This window comes from Pezoporus flaviventris, unplaced genomic scaffold (genome assembly GCF_033815535.1).
Source record: "Pezoporus flaviventris isolate CSIRO_AGI_PZ_B2104156 unplaced genomic scaffold, CSIRO_AGI_Pfla_v1 ptg000067l, whole genome shotgun sequence".
NCBI lineage: Eukaryota > Metazoa > Chordata > Aves > Psittaciformes > Psittacidae > Pezoporus > Pezoporus flaviventris.
Genome location: NW_026892615.1, coordinates 491,608 through 511,412, shown reverse-complemented (window position 1 = coordinate 511,412; position 19,805 = coordinate 491,608). Strand labels below are relative to the sequence as shown.

The following is a 19,805-nucleotide window of genomic DNA, read 5'->3' as shown; positions in this document are numbered from 1 at the left end:
ATCTGGCATTACCAGTTCTCATTTCAAAAGTTCCATTGGAAGTATAGAGCCTGCAATCATGAAAAATCCACTCCAAAAAAGCATCTCATGTCCCTGTTGTAACAAATTACATCAGTAATTACTCCATGCTTGATGACTGTGAATAAGAAATGTACTGCATGGCTGCCCACTCTTCAAGGTAGGAAAATAACAGTATGGTTCCCTCACAAGAGGTTTCTGTGGAAGATCCCCTTTGCCTTTCTCCACAGTTTGTTTCACCCATTTTACAGATGGGCTGATCACAATTCCTAAGGCCAGGGCACAGCCACGAAGGGAAGGTGGAGAACTGGAGAGCCTGGACAGGAGAGAGAACTCAGAGAGCAATGCCTCAGCCTTGGGGAAGAATATAACTCTTGCTGTGGGACTTCCAAGTCACATATTTAAACTGTCAAATGTGGCTAACATCAAGCCTCTCTCCTGCTAAATAGAAACTTTTTGTCTAAGAGAAACCTTTCCACACTGCAAACCACATCCTGAGTGTTCCATGAACAAATCTGCTCATGATCATACAGGAACTTGCTTCTGCGCCCATCTGCCACCACCTCTCTCCTTCACATCCCTGGTACAGCTACACAGCTGCATTTAAGAAAGAGGAACACAAGCAAAGTGAGGAGTGAAAACAGAGGTGCAAGCACTATACAAGCATCCAGCTGTCGGCAAACACCACAAGCAGAGACAAGCTGAGTTGGGTAACTACTATTTTTAAAGCACACAGGGTCTTCCCATCTGGCAGTGCTCAAGCTATACCTCACTTCTGCTTACATGCTTGGCTTCTTTAAGCATCCACATCACAATTTCAGTCCACAGTTTGCATCGCTTTGGAAGGTCGAATACTGAAATCCTAGGAAGATGTGGACGGACACTATAATCACCTCTGCCTGGGGAGGCAGAGAGGGGGGTGAGGCACCGGAACAGAGCTTTACAGTAAAGATATTCCTCTAACTGTAACCAACCTGCCTGGAGCAGGGAGAGTGGCTGGTCCCTCCCTGTCTGCTGGCAGAGACAGCAGCAAGGATGCTCTAGCATGGCTGGGCATGGGAAGATGGGCAGCAGGGATCCTCCTGCTGACACCCGCTCCAGCCCCTTTCCTGCCCAGACAAAGGGGCTTTTCACTGCACTTGGCTGAGTTTAGCAAGGGCTTCCCGAGAGCCTGACCTCAGCCTTCACACGCGAGGGCCCCAACAATGACTCTGTATGTTGGAAGAGGATGGCTGCTAAGGATTTGGCAGAGACTAGCAAGATTACTGAAACAGTATGTCCAGCACAGGGGACTGGTCCTCTGGGGTGAAATGGGGATTCTGCAGCATCCCCTTGCAGTCCATATCCGGCAGATTTTTACTGCAGAAACTATGAATGGTATGGCTCTGCTCCTGCCCTGGGCAATACAGGGTGGTAGCAGCCTCGGCTGCTTGTGCCATCCAGAGGAACCTCTCCACCAGCCACAGAGGCACTGCACGTGTTCCTTGTACCAACGCAATCCCTTGGCCATACAAATTGTCCTCTGCACTTACATCTGCCAAAATCTCTGTTTCCCTTCAGAGATGCCAACAAACTCAGGACTCATATGAAGGGATGATCAAAATGAAACTCCTGGGCATCATAAACTCTAGGCGGTCTCTCGCCTCAGCTCCACCTGACCCATCCACCTGATGGACTTGGTCCTGCACAGTGGAAAGAGTATAGAAACCCAGGCTGCCTGTACTCCAGACCTTCTAGGAGGAGTCACTTTCTATGCTAGAATGAAAATTTGGTGCAGGCTGTTTCACTCTTATTTCTGTCATTACCTAATGAGTCATAAGTGCATCCATCCCTACATCTTGAGAACGTTTTCGTTTTTATTATGTTGTTGGTTTTTTTTCTTCTCTAAACCCCATCATTAAAAATCAATTAGCTTATGGGCAGCGTTATACAGATGCTTCTGCAGCAAGGGGCTGACATCTGCACTGCCAGCAGCCCAGATACTACAGCAATATATGTCCAGAAATACCCATGGAGGACAATAAACCCCCAGCCCTAAAGCTGTATTCTTTTTGATCAAGAAAAGGACTGAATGTCCAGCTTGGGCTTACTTCCCTGTCTCCTCCATAATTAGCACACTTCTTAGAGCAAGCAGAAAAGTTTAATTGTCTTTAATTAATGCCATTCAAGGAGGACTGGGTTTCTTGCCTGATATCCATATAATTTCCCTGCCAACAACTTCATCATCATCCCTTTACTGGAACTGCAGTGCAGCTTGTAAAGCTCTTTTCCACAAAAGACACAGAAGTTTCAATCAAGGCTGTGCTGCTGCCACAAGCAGAGACAAAAGTCCTTGTGTCTACGAGGCTCTTGCTTAGGCTGCTGCATGTGTTTTCTGTGGGGTGGGAGGGAAGGAGTTGCAACTAATGTGCAATCAAGAACCATCACAATTACAAATGTAAATGAACATCCAATTGGCACTGACCTTTGTAGATTGTTAGAGGACTAATTAAGGTATGATCAGACACTCTCTTCCAACAGATTGAGATGCATCTATACAAGAAAATATCTACACACCACCCCAGAGACAGTGATGCTTTTTCCTACATGCTTGCACACACCAGGGAGTACGTACACACAGTGAGACACAGCATTTAACCCTGACATCTCCTCCCTGCCACTGAGCAAACAGGACAGAGTGGGAAGCAGACAAGGCAACTCCATCACTCCCAGAACACAAGGCTGCGGAATGAGGGGTGAGCCACCTTTCATTACTGCGAGATGCAGTTGTATGTAAAGCTGGGGATGAGGAAATTGGCACAAACTGGCTGAAGTTAGGGAAAGAAAAAAAGGGCAAATACTCCTTCAACATTTCCAGCAAAGCCACAAAGGTCTCCAGCAGCAGCAGGAGTGATGGTGGCTGCATGTGCTGGCACCTTGCTTTGGGTAACAGCTGCCCTGGGGGTCTGCCCTGGAAGCAGCAGCAGCAGCAACAGGCTGTTATCTTACCATCCCCATGGAACTCGGCATCCCCTTAACAACATGATCCATTGCATCTGCTTGCTTTTGATCACAGCAGCCAGAGGATGTTGTTTCACACCACTGCTGAGGTGAACCTACAGCTACACCAGCAAGAAGACAGACCAGCACAAGAAGGGCATGGTTTTCTGCCAGCTCAGCCCTGCCAAAGAACTTGCAGTTCCTCAGGCACAAGTCATGGTCCTGCTCAGCCACCTCATCCTCATCCTTGCCCATTGAGTTTTGAGCATCTCCTAGGATGGGGACTCCACAACCTCCCTAGGCAGCCAGCCCAGAGCTGGGCCACATCCCAGGGAAGAGTTCTGCAGAAGGTAGAAAAGCTGAGGACTGAACATTCTCAGAAGGAGCAGCGATAACAAAATAGTTTATTCACTTTGGGGGAAAAAGGCAAGCTGATATTGTACGTGTAGGGAAACAGAATTAGAAACAAATATAATTAACTAGAAGGGGAGGGAGAATCACAGTGATGATTACCAGGGAGTAACAGCAGCATCAAAACAAACCCCTGCACTTGCAATGCAGCAAAACAGCAAAAAAGCTGTCATCCCTTTGGGTCCCTGACAGAGGTGTGTCACAGATCAGAAAAGCACTTTCTGCTCAAAGTGTGCGAAACAGAGAGAAGACTTTCTTGTGTTATCTGTTACCACCAGAGGCTCCTTATCAAAATGTAGCAAGGGAAGTCACCTAGCCCTCAGAAAAAAAAAAACAAAACAGTAAAAATGCAACAGGGATACAGCAGAGACACCAAGGTATTGTATAGGTGGAAGAAAAGCAGTGAGCCAGCTGCACACAGCTGTAAGTGCAGCCCTACCACAGAGGATGTGCATGCCCCACACTGGCAGCACGGGGCTGGAAGACCCGCTGGTGACGCCCCACAGAACGGGCTGTTCTCCTGAATGGCTGGAACAGCCAAACACACCAGCAGAGTTCAAAACCAAGACAAAACAAACATGTCACAAGAGAGAACTGAAGGCCAGATATGTGCATATTCCTGCTACACATCGCTGACACCCAAGACTACAGGAAAACAAGGCTGTGAGTTCAAACCTCACAGGAAAAAAGGAAGGATCAGCCTTCTGGAGGGAGATTTTTTACGCATGAAATGATTACACTGAATAAATCAAAGCTGAGAAACACATTACTGTTGTGCCCTTCATGAGGCTGATCTTGCCTGCCATGAGGCCACCCCTGATGGATGTCACCCCTGCAGCATCCTGATGTGCCTTGCCCTGGGACATGTCCTCAGCCCAGCCACTAGCCTGGGGCACTGGGACTACCCCACTGTATAGTCAAGTTGATGCTCTGATACCTCAACAGGATCAGAATAAATGGGAGATGAAAGCGCCCATTTTCCCCTATGGGAGAACTGCAGCTTCTCTCTCAAAGCCAACTCCCATCACTGCAGGTACAACCTGTCCAGCACCTTGTGCCTTGGCCATCACCACACCAGTGAGGTGTGTCTGCTCAGCCTTGCTCAACAATGGGCTGGAAGAGTGTTTGAGATTAAATATCTTGGGTCAAACCAACCTCCAAAACAGATCAGAGGTTCCCTCTTTGTATTCTAGATCTTATCCTTGTATTTTTATCCTTTGAAATAAAATATGATAAAGAAATAGTGTCTTGTTTGCTGTCAGTTTTAGTTGAAGAACCAACAGGCTTCAAGGGAACTATCTCAGGCCACTGAAAAATCAAAATATTTTAAAAATGAGATTTCCTTGCAGTGACTTACTAAGACTTTTAACAAAAAAAAAAATAATCTTTTTAAATGGTCAAAAAACTATTGTCCTTCTAAGTTAGCCAGCTTCTGCACTCTTAGTACCTGCAATGTCATAATCCTGGCAGACATACAAGGAAAGATAAAGTTTCTGAAGTAAAAGACACGGTAAACACAAATTTCTAAAGTAAACAAAGGTTTCCAGGATTGTTCTGTGTGTCACAAAAGGGCACAGAAGGTTTGTCCTCTCTGTTCCTTTTGCTTTTAAGAAAACTCATAAACCATAAAACACTTCAACATATCCTTTCAGAATTGGAATGTTTTTCTGCAGTGGAGAAGCGGAATGGCTCCAAGAGCTGCTGTCCCCTCTGGATGGTGTGGCAACCACCACATGCTCTCCCTGTCACCATGACCTTTGGGAAAGTGTGTTGCATGCCCTCTACTCTGCTGAGTACACAGATAGGTCACTTTTTTCCATGAGACTGAATTTAACCTCTTACTGAAAACTCTCCTGCTTTACTTTCTGGGTGTTCTGCAACTATTTCACATCCTTGTTACTAACATGTGTAACAGCAACGCAGTCCAGGTGTTAATTGAAAAGACGTTTCTAAGACTCACATGTATTTTCCTCCAGCTGGTGCTGCTTTCCTTTCTCAATGCCTTTAAGCTAAGATCACTTTCCTTGTCTCTAAGCCATTACTTGAGGAATGCCATTTCCTCAGGGCACTTTTCTGTGAGATTTATCCAGTCCTGGAGGGAAGTCCTGGTTGAAACAGAGGAGGGCTGTGGAGGGTTTCACTGGCATCCTCCCAGCTCCAGCATCTCCACATCCCTGACAGTGTGTGTAACAGCCAGCTTGGCAGGCTCTCCTCCTCCTCCCTCTTCACAGGACTTACCAGATCTTGCTTTTTCGTAACATAAAAATATTTTTAACCCTTTAAATTATTAAACAAAGTACAATTTCTGTTCTGCCCAGCCTAACTGTCCCCTTTAAGGCACCTTTTCTCTTGCTAGATTCACAGCTGCAATCCCTTTCCAGTTATTTGTCCTTTCTGTATGAGCATAGACTTCACCCAAGCCCTTTGCCTTATCCACCTTATCTCATGAGGAGACATGGAAAACAGACCAACACTTGCCCCTTCTCCTGCCCACCCCTTTCAATCTTCCTCATGATCTAATGTGGCTGAAATATTAAAAACCAATGAAAAAACTGGGATGGGTTTGCACTGGTGCTTAGGATATCACTTGATGCATTGCAAAACTTCTACTAAAAGCATAGTTTGTTAGAGTTGTCCTAACGTGATGGTATCTCTAGACACTCATAAATATTTCACTTACAAGTACGAAATAAAGAACGTGTGTAAATATTTGGTGCTTCTGAGCTACCACCCACAAACCCCATGAGGCAAAAGAATGCTGGATGCTGCAGGTACAACAGGATCTTGTCCTACCTCAGGGTAGCTGGGACTTCCATAACACATTATTAATAGGCAATAAGTGCCATCCCACAGCAGGGAAGACAACCAAGAAAGTCACCAAGCTTGCCACAGAACTGCATGGAGGGTCTGATGCTCCTGATCCAATCCTGTGATGCAGAGGGGGCAGGAGCCCAACCCTGTGCATGCAAGGGTGGCAGCACTCACCAGCTTCAGCTGCCGGACATTTCCGGATGGTGAAGATCTGTCCCAGGTCTTCCTCTTCTTCAGGAAGACCTTTCTGGAGGCGCTGCAGCTTCCGTAGGCTTTCACTCCGCTGGTGTTTCATGGAGCGCACATGCTGGATAAGGTTCAGCTTGGCCTTGGTGGAGTAGTTACAGAGGACACAGTGGTAATAGCAGCTTTCACCTTCAACCCCACTCTCATGATGCTGAAGGTGCTGTGAAGAACAAAGTAGAGAGATGTGAGTTTCCTTTACACCTCCAGTCTCCCTGGGTTAGTCCATTGTAAATTGCTAAAAGCCACCTGGGAACTAAGTAAGAAACCGTAATTTGATGAAGACACAGTAAGATCAAGCCTGTTTATTCTCAAGGTACCACACATGCTCCTGCTTAGAAGCAAGAAAACATAACATACTGAAATAAGCACAGAAGCAAAACTCAAGATGGGCAAGATAATCTTCATTGAAAGAGAACAGCAGATCCAACATAACTGTTCACAATTTATGTGCGGTTAATTCTTTCACATTTAAAGCTTATCCAGGGAGGGGACCCAACTTCATGTCAAACAGATAAAATTAAATGTGATAAATTCTCACTGAAAACTAGGAAGAATAAAACTAAAGCAGTCCTAGAACACAACAAACCCATTAGACTGACAGGTCCTGGGAACAGTGTATGGGAGCAGAACATGGAGTGTGTGCATCCTATCCATCACCCAGCACTCCGTTACCTGACATTTAGGTTTTACTCCCTTGGATCTGGAAGAAAGCAGCAGCCTGGCCTGGAAGATGGCTGTGTCAGCGGTCCAAATTGAGAAGCCTATGGTGAGCATGCAGCCAGATATCACCACAAGAGGTTAGCACTTGGAAAACCCTTGCCCCGCTCTGAAGCTGTGCTACTGCAGCAAATGTGGCTAATTCAAGAGTATTATACCTGGATTATCTATACCAAAATCTATCAACTGTCTGGCACAGAGCTTCATGCTAGGGAAACAAATAGCTGGTTTATGTCCTGGATCTCAAGGATGTGGCAACTACTTCTCAAAAGCAAAGGGAAGCATTCAGTGCTTACGGCTATGCTGGCTGCTGTGGCAGCAGCTGCAGGGCTGAGTTCACAGTAACTGTCCCAGTTCTCACAGTAATGCTTATCTCAAGTGGAGGACAAATGGATACCAAAGTCAAAGTACTCTTGAGTGAAGACCATCTGGTGCTTCCACCACAAACCTACATTTCAGCTCTGCAACAATCCCTGCCAGCTCCCACCATCCAACCCCAAGACCTCTGTTTGTCTTCTAGGTCATCTCATGAAACTCCCTCCTCAGCATGCACCTCGCCCAAGGCACACAAATAAGGTGATTTCGACATGCTCTTAAGGTTTGTCAATCAAAAATATTGCCTACGTGCAGCCAGAACCTTCTGGTAGGTAAAAATTCTGACATGTATTATCTCAGTTACAGCTAAGATAAGATTAAAGACACATATTACCTAGTGCTGTGTGCTTAGCTAACACAGAGGAAGGAGAGCCCTCTGAGTCTAGGAATGATTAAAAATAGGATAGGAGCTGATGCTGAGGCTTCTGATTGGAAGAGTGAGGGAAGAGAATAAATGTATTCTAGATCTGGCTAATTAGACTAGCCTCTTTTGGGATCACAATGTATTTAATTAAATTCACTGTAATATTTGAAGAATCCACTAGGGCACTAATCCCACTGGTGCCCTCAAAAGATTTTTTGCTGTTTTCCCTCATAAGAACTTCTTCTTCATCTCATTTCTATTGTTTGCATGCATTACCCTCTTCCTGAGCCAGAAAAAGAGAAATGGCTTAAGACATAAAAGGCTAAGGTTAGCGAGCTGGTCTCAAGAGCCACGTGACTGGCCCACATGGCCCAACTTAACCAGCCTTGCTCTGCCCCACTTAGGTCAAACCTCTGCAATAAAACCTCCCTTCCACCCCATCGTGCTGTGGGCTGGGGGGTCTCGCTCCAGGAGACACATGGAAAGCCCTGTCCTTCAGCTATCAGGAAGCCCCCATCCTGCAGACACCATGTTCAGGCTTAGGCAGGGCCAATGGGCTCAGGAGCAGCTTCTGCAAGAAGGCAGAGGAAACCCCTGGTGAGCAATTAGAGAAAAATCTGGTTCCAGGTTCAAGGAAATGCTAAGATATGGTCTCTGTGGGAACCAGAGGCACAGTCTGTACTGCTCCCATTTAAAAAGGGATTTTAGGAAAACTTTTGTTTTAAACTATTTAATAAATGTGTCTTATTTTCTGGTCTTCTTTTGCTCCACTCAACACATGTTCAAATATCCCTTGTGATAGCTTCACTTGCCTGTCCTGCCCAATGGTGCAAAAACCCCACCCTGGACATGGCACATCATCACATGCCCACCTCTGATTCATGTCAGTCTTCCAATGGATGAGAGGAGCAGGCCAGAATAAGACAACATGATGAATGAGAAAGTACAAGCTGTGAGCTGGTGGAAAGACACTGGACAAATACATGTAGTTATTGTCCATCACACTGTAAAGCTTTCCCCTTGTGAAAATTTATCCATATCACAGAAAGCAAATTCAAAATATTAAACCAGAACTTTGTTAGAAGACAAAACAACTTGAAAATCAAAAGAATATACCGTTCTTAGGAAAAGCAACCAACTTCTGTCAGAGAACATTGATTTCTGCAAGTCTGGGGGGTGTTTGTCCCCTCCCTCTCAATGATAGGAAACTTTCAACATCTGGTTCTTCACGCATGGCATGCAAAATATTGATCAGGTTTAGTCAAAGCTCCACTTTAAATCAGAAACAGACAGGAACGCTCTGATGGAAGCCATACGGCTCACGAGTACAGCTTCCCGAGGGACATGGGCTGTTCCTGTATGTACACTAACCGCAGCACAACACTCTGCCGCTCCCAACACCTATCCCTACACACAAATCAAACGAAATCTGGCCCATCTTCCATCTGGGAAGGGCTTGGGTCTCTAGGCAAAGCTGCACAGTGACGAGGGCAGGAGGATCCCACCCAGAGACCTCACCTCCTCCATCTGCCACAACCCCTGCACCGCCTGTCCCCAACCTTCACAGCCCTTCCTGGGAGAACACCAGCTCCTCACCAGTTACAAACACCTCAGGTCTGGCAACTTCATCTCAATACCAAAAGCCACTCACTGCCGCTCTGCCCTGTGCCCCCCAGGGTGACCTCACCCCTGTCCCACATGATTTGTCCCCACACAGCATTTTGGGCCAGTTTAGGGAGTAATCCAGAACGACCTCCCCCTTCCTCTAGGTATGGCTGGAAGAAGTCAGCATGTTTGGAAGGTCTGAACATAGAGACAATTTAAATAAGCAAGATTAAAATTACAACTTGTGCCTATACACCCTCAAGAGTGCCACGGGCCAGCAGGCAGCAAGCAACCCTCCAGGGATCACACTCTGCGCAGCACCAGTCATCAGACCTGGAGGAGGGAGGTGAGGGCACCCGGTGGTGTTCACACCAGCGCAGCATCAGCCACAGCAGGAGAAGGGTGCAGAGCATGCAGGCACAGATCAGGGAATGTAGAAGAGGCACGAGCATGAGCGAGCAAACGTGTGCTGGGACACGCTGACCTGCACTGGGCTGGGGAACTGACTTTCCAGCCCTCACTCTCTAACATCTGGCTTGGAATTGTTTTCTTCTAATAAATAATAGCATAATAAATGTTCGCAGCATGACTACAGAAATCTGACTTTTAAACAAAGGAATTACACTATTTTCAGTACTTCTTTCTCTCCACCTCCTTCATATACTCCAAACTTTGTTTATTTTAACATTGCTCTCTTCCCCATCTAACACTGCCTCACCCACCATATTTTTCAGTAATCACGGAATTTAATGCAACAGCTGTATTAATCCGACTGCAGGCAGTCCTCACCCCTGTGCCACAGTTTCAGGCTACGTTCTTCAGAGATGAGACTGTTGTAACGAGGACTGAGGATCCACATTGCTGCTATTACCCAAGTAATGAACTCTCCTGCTGAATATCTTTGTAGGTGTTACTGTAGTTAATGTTCAACATTTAATCTGGTTTCTAGAAACTTTTGTTATGTCTTTTAAAGATATCAAAACTGTATCTGCCCCAAACCTCTTCCGTATTAAGTTTTTTACAGCCACTGTGTGCAGAGCCCGCTTCCCACGGTAACTTGAACAGATAATCCTCCCTATAGCAGTTTGTTGCCAGAAGGCACAATGTTATTTTCCAAACCCTGTTTGCTCTGCATAGTGGGTCAGATACTGTTCTGGCAGATATCTGAACTGTAACCCTAGCTCACCAGGGAGACGCAATAACTGCTTTGAACTATCTCATGCTTTTGATGTTTATTATTCATTCGAAAAAAAGGCTCAATTTCTATGCAATCTTAACTTCATCTTGCATAAAGTCTCCCCTTTGGAGGGCCCTAAAAGCCCCTAAGGAGAAACTCACACTGACAACAGAGGGCATCTCACAAGCCATTGGTCTACAAGCTGGAAGACCAACAATCTCTCGAAACAGCAAGATCCCACTTCCACCCTCAGGAAGTCTCAATGGTCCACAAAGCAGTAGAACACGTGACAAAGCTCTCTACAGGCTCGAGGACATCCCCCTTTTGCAGACCTCAGAATGAGAACAAGTAGTAGAAAGAAACCCAGTGAATGCCCCCCAGGACAAGCAGCCTGGGCTCTCCTGCTCCCTGCCGGGGTGCACAAGGACTTCCCACACGTGTCATAGTGTCTGCAGGCAGGAAAAGCAGGTGAAGTAACAGGCCTAGGGGCCAAAACCCAAAGTGAGAAAATGATCTCATGAACTCTGTGCAGCAAACAAGAGAACCAGCGGTAATAAGTAAGAAACCCTTCCTCACCACCAGAGGCTAACAGGATCACCAGCTGCACAGTGATCCAGATCCCGAACCAACAGAACGGAGGATCTGGGCAAAAGTGCTTGTGGGGACAGCCAAGGGGAGTCCATCCCCCTGTGTTTACACCAACATCCCTCCCACTTTCCAACATCAATCCTCAGGAAGGCCAGGGGGAGGTATGGGTAACTGAGAAACAGCCTGATGAAATCTCTTCCAAACCACTTTGGATCTCCTTCTCCAGCTGGCTCTCAAATTACAAGACAATCCTCCATGAAACCAGAAGCCACTTGACTACCAGGAGCTTCTACAAGAAAGTTTCTGGTCTTGAACATCTTTGGAGGAGGCTTCGTCCCCATGTAGCATTCTTGTTACCTCTGAACCGTGCAAGACCTCTGCTCTGTTAGAATGGGTAAAATGAACAATGATTTAAAAGATCCAAGAAATGCAGCTGAGGAAGAAGGAGCAAAAAAACTGCTGGAGGGTTACAAAAGCCATGGAAGGGAGCACCACTGCAGGCCTGCACTGCTCCTACTTCTCCCTGTCTGCACCCACGTCTGACCAGCATCAGTAATGAGATTCAGAGCCTGTGGGCCCCTTTGACACTACACTGGCACACAGAGCCTGGGAGCAGCACAGAGGCTACATGAGATGTTGAGCCCCTCGGGGTTACGGTGGAAGCAGCCAGCACATCCTCCATGCTCAGGAGGAGCTGCTGGAGCCCAGCCAGCCCTGTGAGCACATCCACAGCACAGAAGGATGCCCAGGGGTTGACTCGTCCTCAGGGTGAAATCAGACATGGTTAATTACTAAGAGGCTTTGCAGGAAACATTCTACATGCCAGCGCGAGCCATGCCTATGACAGCGCAGCCTGGGGAGCCAGTGGAGAGGTAACCCCTCTGACAGAGCTGGAGGGGAGACTACAGGTTGCTGTGGAAAGGGACCAAACCCTGCAGCAGACCTCAGAAACCTCGTAAGCGCCTCTTGGCCCCCATGTGCCTCTGATCTGCATGAGATAAATCACACAGCCCTACAAGAGAAGAATCTGAATTTTTAATGAAAGTCATGTGGATGCAGCTGTCTGAGCCCAGCCTGTTCCAAGTACTCCATAAAAGTCAGCGCTGCCCTATCCGTCTTGCTCTCCTTTCACACCTGCAGTCTCGGCTGGAATTTCCTGGTGCTGACGGAGCAGGGCAGTTGCAGCAGGAACACATGGAGACTGTGCCTGGGAAGGGCTGGTGTGCCCACAGACCTGGGCACAAATGTTCTGAAAGGAGGAAAAATTGATTCCCCATTCAGCAGGTTCAGAAGATGAACCTACGGTCTCCCATATTCCACCAATGTCCTGCAACTGTTTACTGCTTCTGAAGAAGTGGTGTTACAAAACCCTTCCCTCCTTCCAGATTTGCAGGCTTCTTTAACTGTGGAGCTCAGGCTCACATACCCTCAAATTTTTGCAGTTTAGTTCGTCGTAACTGGACCAGCCTAACGGTGAGCATCACTCCTCCACCTCCAGCTAAAGCTTCCTCAGTATAACCCAAGCCCTTAAAAACACCACCATGAGATGAGGACAGGGAGACTTTGTGCTACAAATCTAGATTTCGATTTGTTATTTGGTTTCTGATCTTTATCATCTTTCCAAAAGGCTGGAAATGTAGTACTCCCTCCTGCCAAAGAGGCTCAGGTACTTAATGAAAGTCCTTCAGTCCCACAGAAAGCCATGAAGAACAGCCCCAATTTACAGCCAGTTCCTACAGCCCCCTTCTGATTCTGTATTTTCCATGCCCTCCAAGCTCTGCCTGGTGTTAAGTGAATGCCCCTGGCTCCCTGATGGGGCTGACGCAGACCCTGCAAGCCCCAGACAGGCACAGACCTGTTGAGCATCACATCACCGGCCCCCAGCCACAACTTTGCAAAGTGTGCAGGAAGCAAGGTGAAGGACTTTCCTCAAAGAAGAACCCAGCAGCAACACAGAGGGTGGCTGAGTAGAGATCTGCGTACCTGGGGACAGGTCAGCAACAATATATGAGGCACCAAGGAAGAGCTGGTGGCCCTTGCAGCAGGGTAAAGGAGCCATCCGCACGGGGTCCCACCCGGGTGGGGGCTACGGCCCACAGATGCTCTCCCTGCTGGCCACGAGGCTGGTGCTTGCTGTGCTGAAACGCCTTTGGAGTTGCCCATCAATGACCCCAGAAGCCACCCAGCAAACTGGGTTTGCTCCACCAGCCCTTGAAGTCTCATTAAAAGCCAAATATTGCTCAGCCTAAAGATGGAGAGCTCAGCATGGATTTTAGTGAACGTTAAATCAACCAGCAAGCGTAGCCAGCAAACTCTGTGGCACTTTAACTTTAAATAATGCAATAATTATTGAATTTCCTTTTTATAACCGAAGTGCTGGAATGTAAACAATGGGGCTGTAATTGCAGGAAGGGGGGATCAATAGAGGCAATCGTTTTCAGCCATGTTAATTGTAAATACAATTGCTCCAAGATGTCAGCCTCGTTCTTCTCGCTCCCAGAATCATCCTAACGGATGACAGAGTCCAACTTTCCCATTACAGCTGTTCGTTCCTTTAAGAGGTTCTCAATCAGGTCTGATCAATCTGTCAAGATAATGCATGGAGTAAGTAAGACTCTTCCAAACACAAGCTCCCAATCAATAGCCCGGACCTGCTTAATGAGGAGGGGCTAAAGCCCAGAGGGAGGCAACAGTCCCAGCTTCTGCTTGGCTCAGGCAGCTAACTTCTTCATGGGGCCTTCTAAGCCCATCAGCTCTTAATGAGGACATTGTTTATGCAGGCTGTGATGAGCAGCATCCCCGCATATTCACAGTCCCCCAGGGTTAGTGTGCAAAAATCAGAGTTTAACAGAAAACAAGAGCCAAGAAAGGTTGACTTGTATGTACATCCCCAACCACGACTTTTTAAATTGTGCAGAAGACCTGAAAGTACTAATTAATCATTTGTTAGAGGAGACTGCCAAAGATGAAAATCTGTGTGGGACCATTTAAAGTATAAGAGCATCTCCAAGGTTCCTCCCCTGCACTCGAGGAAGAAAAAGTCCAGAGTAAAGCCTGTACTTCCCCAGCTGTGCCCTTCAACCCCAGGAGAGGCACCAAGAGACCAGAAGCTTCTTGATGGAAAGCCAACTGGAAGCCTCACAGTGGGAGGGAAGAGATGAGAAGGGAGTTAAGGGAGCCGTCAGAGATGTCATTCTCCATTTCTATGATTCAATTCTGATAGCACACTGGTATCCCTTTGTACAGCTGGACACTATGTGTGCACTGGCTGAGAAGAGATGGCTGAGCAGCCATGAAAGGGAGAGAAGAGAAAGGTCTTGCTGAGCCTTCCTACAGCCATGAAACTCTTCTCCCATTACTGCATCACCAGAGCTGCACTCACAACAGAAGTACTCTTGGGCAACTGCAACTTCAGAGAATTTTCCAGATCTCTGAAACCTCCACAGCTCTCCCCAGGGAGGCACAGGCGTAAGCACTGCTATATGTGGAGATGAGTGCAGGAGTGTGTGTATTGATCCTGCTAATTATAGTGATAAAAATAAAGCACAATTGCGAGTACATTTCCTACCAGCTGTTCTGAAAAGTGCTGCCATCAACCCTGTGTCCTCCTACTCCAGCCATGGCTCCGGCAGGCGGCCCCACAACAGCCCCTCAGGTCTGCAAGGGCATCCACCGCTCCTCACGGTGCTCCTCTAATCAACGTGAACCCGACTGACTGCACATGGAGGATACTCTCCTGTTTCTCCTGTTACAAGTGAGGGATGTGAGGGATGTTAACTGTGAGCTGAGCTAAACACAGCAGTTTCTGCAGTGCTTTGGTGACGGGTTCCTCTTGCAAGTTAACCAACACCTGAACTGATGACATTTGGCTCCTCAGGAAAGGGTACATTTTTGTCACCTCATATTTTCTATGAATGCTTTCATCCCTGGAGAAATACAGCAGGAAAGCTGAACTTTGTTTTGAAAAGCAGAGACTGCAAAGTACTGTATGGACAGCAACAGGAGGAAGTTAAAACAAACAGCAAGAAATCTTTTGCCATGACTCAGCAACATCACTGAGGTTGGGTCTTTCAGCCTGCTCCATTCTCAGTGCTGGGAACAGCCAGGAGCCGAGGCATTCAGGGAGCCTTACCTTTCCCAGTGTCAGGAAAAGAAACGGGAAAAGAACAGCTGAACGTGAAGACAAGACAGTAACCAAAGCAGGCTCAGCGATTCCACTAACCAGTTGGTTTTCTTTTTTAACATGTTTTGTACATATACTCAAAAATAATAAGTTAAGTGTGAGTTGTTAAACTGTGAACACTAAGGTGAACTAGAGCAGCCTGTGAATATGGGCAACCCACTGGATAAAATACAATAAAAAACGGCTGGGGGAACCTGAAAAGACACAGGGATAAAAATCTGTTGTCCATATTGTAATTGTATGGCTGCTGAGTGATTGAAAAATGCTTTCCGCAAGACTAGGACTATCCTTACAAGTGATGGATTATTTCCTCCAGCAGCCATAGGAATGATTCATATGTTACGCTGCAAGGACTCTCAGAGGAGGCACTGCATGTTCCAAGGCACAGCATGTAACACACACTTGGTCTTGTGGTGTTAATGCCAGCTCAGACTTAAAGCAACCACCCTAAACCTTCTATGCATGTGGAGCCAGCTTTAAGAATTTAAATTAAAATGGCATTCTTTTTCCCCAAATTAAGTCTTTTGGACAAAAACCCACCAAGCCCTGAAGGAAAAGGTTGACGGCCATTCTGCACCTGCTGTGCTCTACACCACCTCTTGGAGCAGATGCACATGAGGGTGCTGGGGAGGGCACAAGGACACCTCTGCGCAGAGGGAAGGAGCCCTGATGAGAAGTGGCACCCATCACGTGGTAGGCAGCCCACTCTTGGCAAACAGGACAGGCAGGATGCTGGACACATGTCCAGTGCGCCCTCAACAGCCCTTTGATGCTGTGGCTTGGCTGCAGGCCCCCCGCTCCCACAGCCAGGACCTGAGCAGCCATCCAGAGGACATTCCTGTGGTGCTGCTGGGACAGGAGGGCATCATAGGCAGTATTCCTGCATGCAGCGCAGCAAGGGAACTTTGTAATAATGCTCATAAACCCATGTGGGAAATCGAACTGGCCACAGAAACCCACACTGAGTTCACATTACTTGATAAAATACTACAGGCACAGATTAACTTCCCTCGCCCAGTATTTATTGTTTCATTTTTCTCTAGAGAAGTTACAAACACTGTGATAGACTGAAGATTTCCTTGTTTTCATATAGCTTCTTTATAACTTCCTACAGCAATGTACCACATAGAATCCCAACAGATAACCATACAATAACAACAATACACAAGACGACTTTTTAATCCTCTCCATAAATCGAAGAATATCAATATCAAAGAGATGGATGACACAACCTCCCCTGGCAGAAGACAACAAGGATGCATTTAGGAACAACAGACCAAACTCATCCTTCAGTCCTAACAGAGAAATATTTGTGAGAAATTATAGAATCATAGAATAGTTAGGGTTGGAAAGGATCTTACACTCATCCAGTTCCAACCCCCCTGCCACGGGCAGGGACACCTCATGCTAAACCATCTCACCCAAGGCTCTGTCCAACCTGGCCTTGAACACCACCAGGGATGGAGCATTCACAACTTCCCTGAGCAACCGATTCCAGTGCCTCACCACCCTTACAATAATTCCTGCTTATATCCTATCTAAACTTCCCCTGTTAAAGTTTTAATCCATTACCCCTTGTCCTGTCACTACAGTCCCTAATGAAGAGTCCCTCACCAGCATCCCTATAGGCCCCCTTCAGACACTGGAAGGCTGCTATGAGGTCTCCACACAGCTTCTCTTCTCCAGGCTGAACAGCCCCAACTTCGTCAGCCTGTCTCCATACAGGAGGTGCTCCAGTCCCCTGATCATCCTCGTGGCCTCCTCTGGACTTGTTCCAACAGTTCCATGTCCTTTTTATGTTGAGGACACCAGAACTGCACACAATGCTCCAGGTGAGGTCTCACAAGAGCAGAGCAGAGGGCCAGGATCACCTCCTTCGACCTGCTGGTCACGCTCCTTGTGATGCAGCCCAGGATACGGTTGCTTTCTGGGCTGCAAGCGCACACTGAAGCCGGCTCATGTTCATTTTCTCATCAACCAACACCCCCAAGTCCTTCTCCGCAGGGCTGCTCTGAATCTCTTCTCTGCCCAACCTGTAGCTGTACCTGGGATTGCTCCGACCCAGGGGTAGGACCTTGCACTTGGCATGGTTAAATTTCATAAGGTTGGCATCAGCCCACCTCACAAGCGTGTCGAGGTCCCTCTGGATGGCATTCCTGCACTCCAGGGTATCAACCGAACCACACAGCTTGGTGTCATCGGCAAACTTGCTGAGGGCACACTCAATCCCACTGTCCATGGCAGCGACGAAGATGTTGAACAAGACCGGTCCCAACACCGATCCCTGTGGGACACCACTCGTTACTGGTCTCCAGCCGGACATTGAGCCATTGACCACAACTCTTTGCGTGCGGCCATCCAGCCAGTTCTTTATCCACCGAGTGGTCCATCCATCAAATTGATGTCTCTCCAGTTTAGAGACAAGGATGTCGTGTGGGACAGTGTCGAATGCTTTGCAGAAATCCAGGTAGATGACATCAACTGCTCTACCCCTGTCCATCAGTTCTGTAGCCCCATTACAGAAGGCCACCAAATTGGTCAGGCAGGATTTCCCCTCAGTGAAGCCATTCTGGCTGTCACCAAGCACCTTGTTGATTTTCATGTGCCTTAGCATGCCTTCCAGGAGAATCTGCTCCAAGATGTTGCCAGGCACAGAGGTGAGACTGACTGGTCTGTAATTCCCCGGGTCATCCATTTTCCCCTTCTGGAAAATGGGGGTTATATTTCCCTTTTTCCAGTCGTTGGGAACTTCACCTGACTGCCATGATTTCTCAAATATGATGGACAGTGGCTTAGCAACTTCATTCACCAGCTCCTTCAGGACCCGCAGATCGATTTCATCAAATCCTGTGGACTTGTGCACATTCAGGTTCTTAAGATGGTCTTGAACCAGATCTTCTTCTACAGTGGGCCCAAGATCTTCATTCTCACAGTCCCTGCGTCTGCCTTCCAAAGACTTGGGTGGTGTGGTCAGAGCCTTTGCCAGTGAAGACCGAGGCAAAGAAGTCATTAAGAACCTCAGCCTTCTCCAAATCCAGGGTAGTCAGCTCTCCTGACAGCTTCCAGAGAGGGCCCACATTGTCCCTAGTCTGTCTTTTATCTGTAATGTTCCTACAGAATCCCCTCCTGTTATCTTTCACATTCCTAGTCAGGTTTAATTCTAACTGGGCCTTAGGTTTCCTAACCTGGTCCCTAGCTTTCCAGACAACATCCCTGTATTCTTTCCAGGTCGCCTGTTCCTGCTTCCACTTTTATAAGCCTCTTTTTTCCCCTTGAGGTTTCCTCAGCAGCTCCTTATCCATCCAAGGAGGTCTCCTGGCCCTCCTGCTGCGCCTTGTTCCAGTTGGGATGCAACACTCCTGAGCTTGTAGCAGGTGATCCTTATATCAACCAACACTCTTGGGCCTTATATCCTTATATCATCCAACAGTCTTGGGCCCCCCTGCCCTCTAGGGCTGTATCCCATGGAACCTTACTAAGCAGGTTCCTGAAGAGGCCAAAGTCTGCTCTCTTGCAGTCCAGGGCAGTGAGCTTGCTGCACGCTCTTCTCACTGTCCTGAGGATCTCGAGCTCGACCATCTCATGATTGCTACAACCAAGGCTGCCCTAGAGCATCACATTTCCTACCAGCCCTTCCCTGTTGGTGAGCATGAGGTCAAGCATGGCACCTCTCCTTGTTGGTTCCTCTATTACCTGCAGAATGAAGTCATCTTCCACACAATCAAAAAAAACCAAAATTATTTCCACTTTCTCCAATCAGCTAGAGGATTCTGCACAACCTCAGCCAGTGGAAGCCCAAACTGTTCTCCTGCCTGGCCACTGCACCCCTACAACACAGAAATGCATAGGCCGGACATAAACCATCAGCTCTTCAAAACCCCACCTTCTGTAGCGTATGGCTGTACCTCCTCAGCCGGCAGGCCCTGAGGATCAGCACCAGCCTCTGCTCTGCTCCCTTCTCCAGCATCCCACACAGCATCAGCCTTCTCCCCATCCACCACCCCTGATTTGAGCTGGGCTTTCAGCATCAGCCTGGGACACAGACATGTCCTGGACAAAGAAAAGGCTCCATCTGCACTCTGGGACACGTTAAGAGCAGCTACGATAAAAGGAAAGCTGGGCAGCGCTGGTGGTGGTGGAGCTGTGATAGTCTGAAGATGAGGGTGCTGCAAGAGCAGAGAGGAGAGAGAACCAAAGGAAGGTGAGGTGAATTAGTATGACAGAGAACAAAAGCAGAAACAGGAAATATATAATGTTCCTTGAGTTTTGAAGGTGAAATAAATGGTGGAGCAAGACTAAGCCAGTGGAGCCCTTCCAGCAGAGCAGCCCTT

At 47.5% G+C, this 19,805-nt stretch overlaps 1 protein-coding gene across 1 annotated transcript in view; it reads right to left on the bottom strand.

The window, feature by feature from the left end:
- Positions 1-19,805, bottom strand: part of ZFHX3 (zinc finger homeobox 3) — a 153,264-nt gene that overhangs the window by 58,513 nt on the left and 74,946 nt on the right. The window contains exon 4 of the mRNA XM_061471762.1: positions 6,394-6,625. Within this exon, the coding sequence (XP_061327746.1) occupies positions 6,394-6,625 (232 nt within the window). The remainder of the gene's footprint in view (positions 1-6,393; positions 6,626-19,805) is intronic.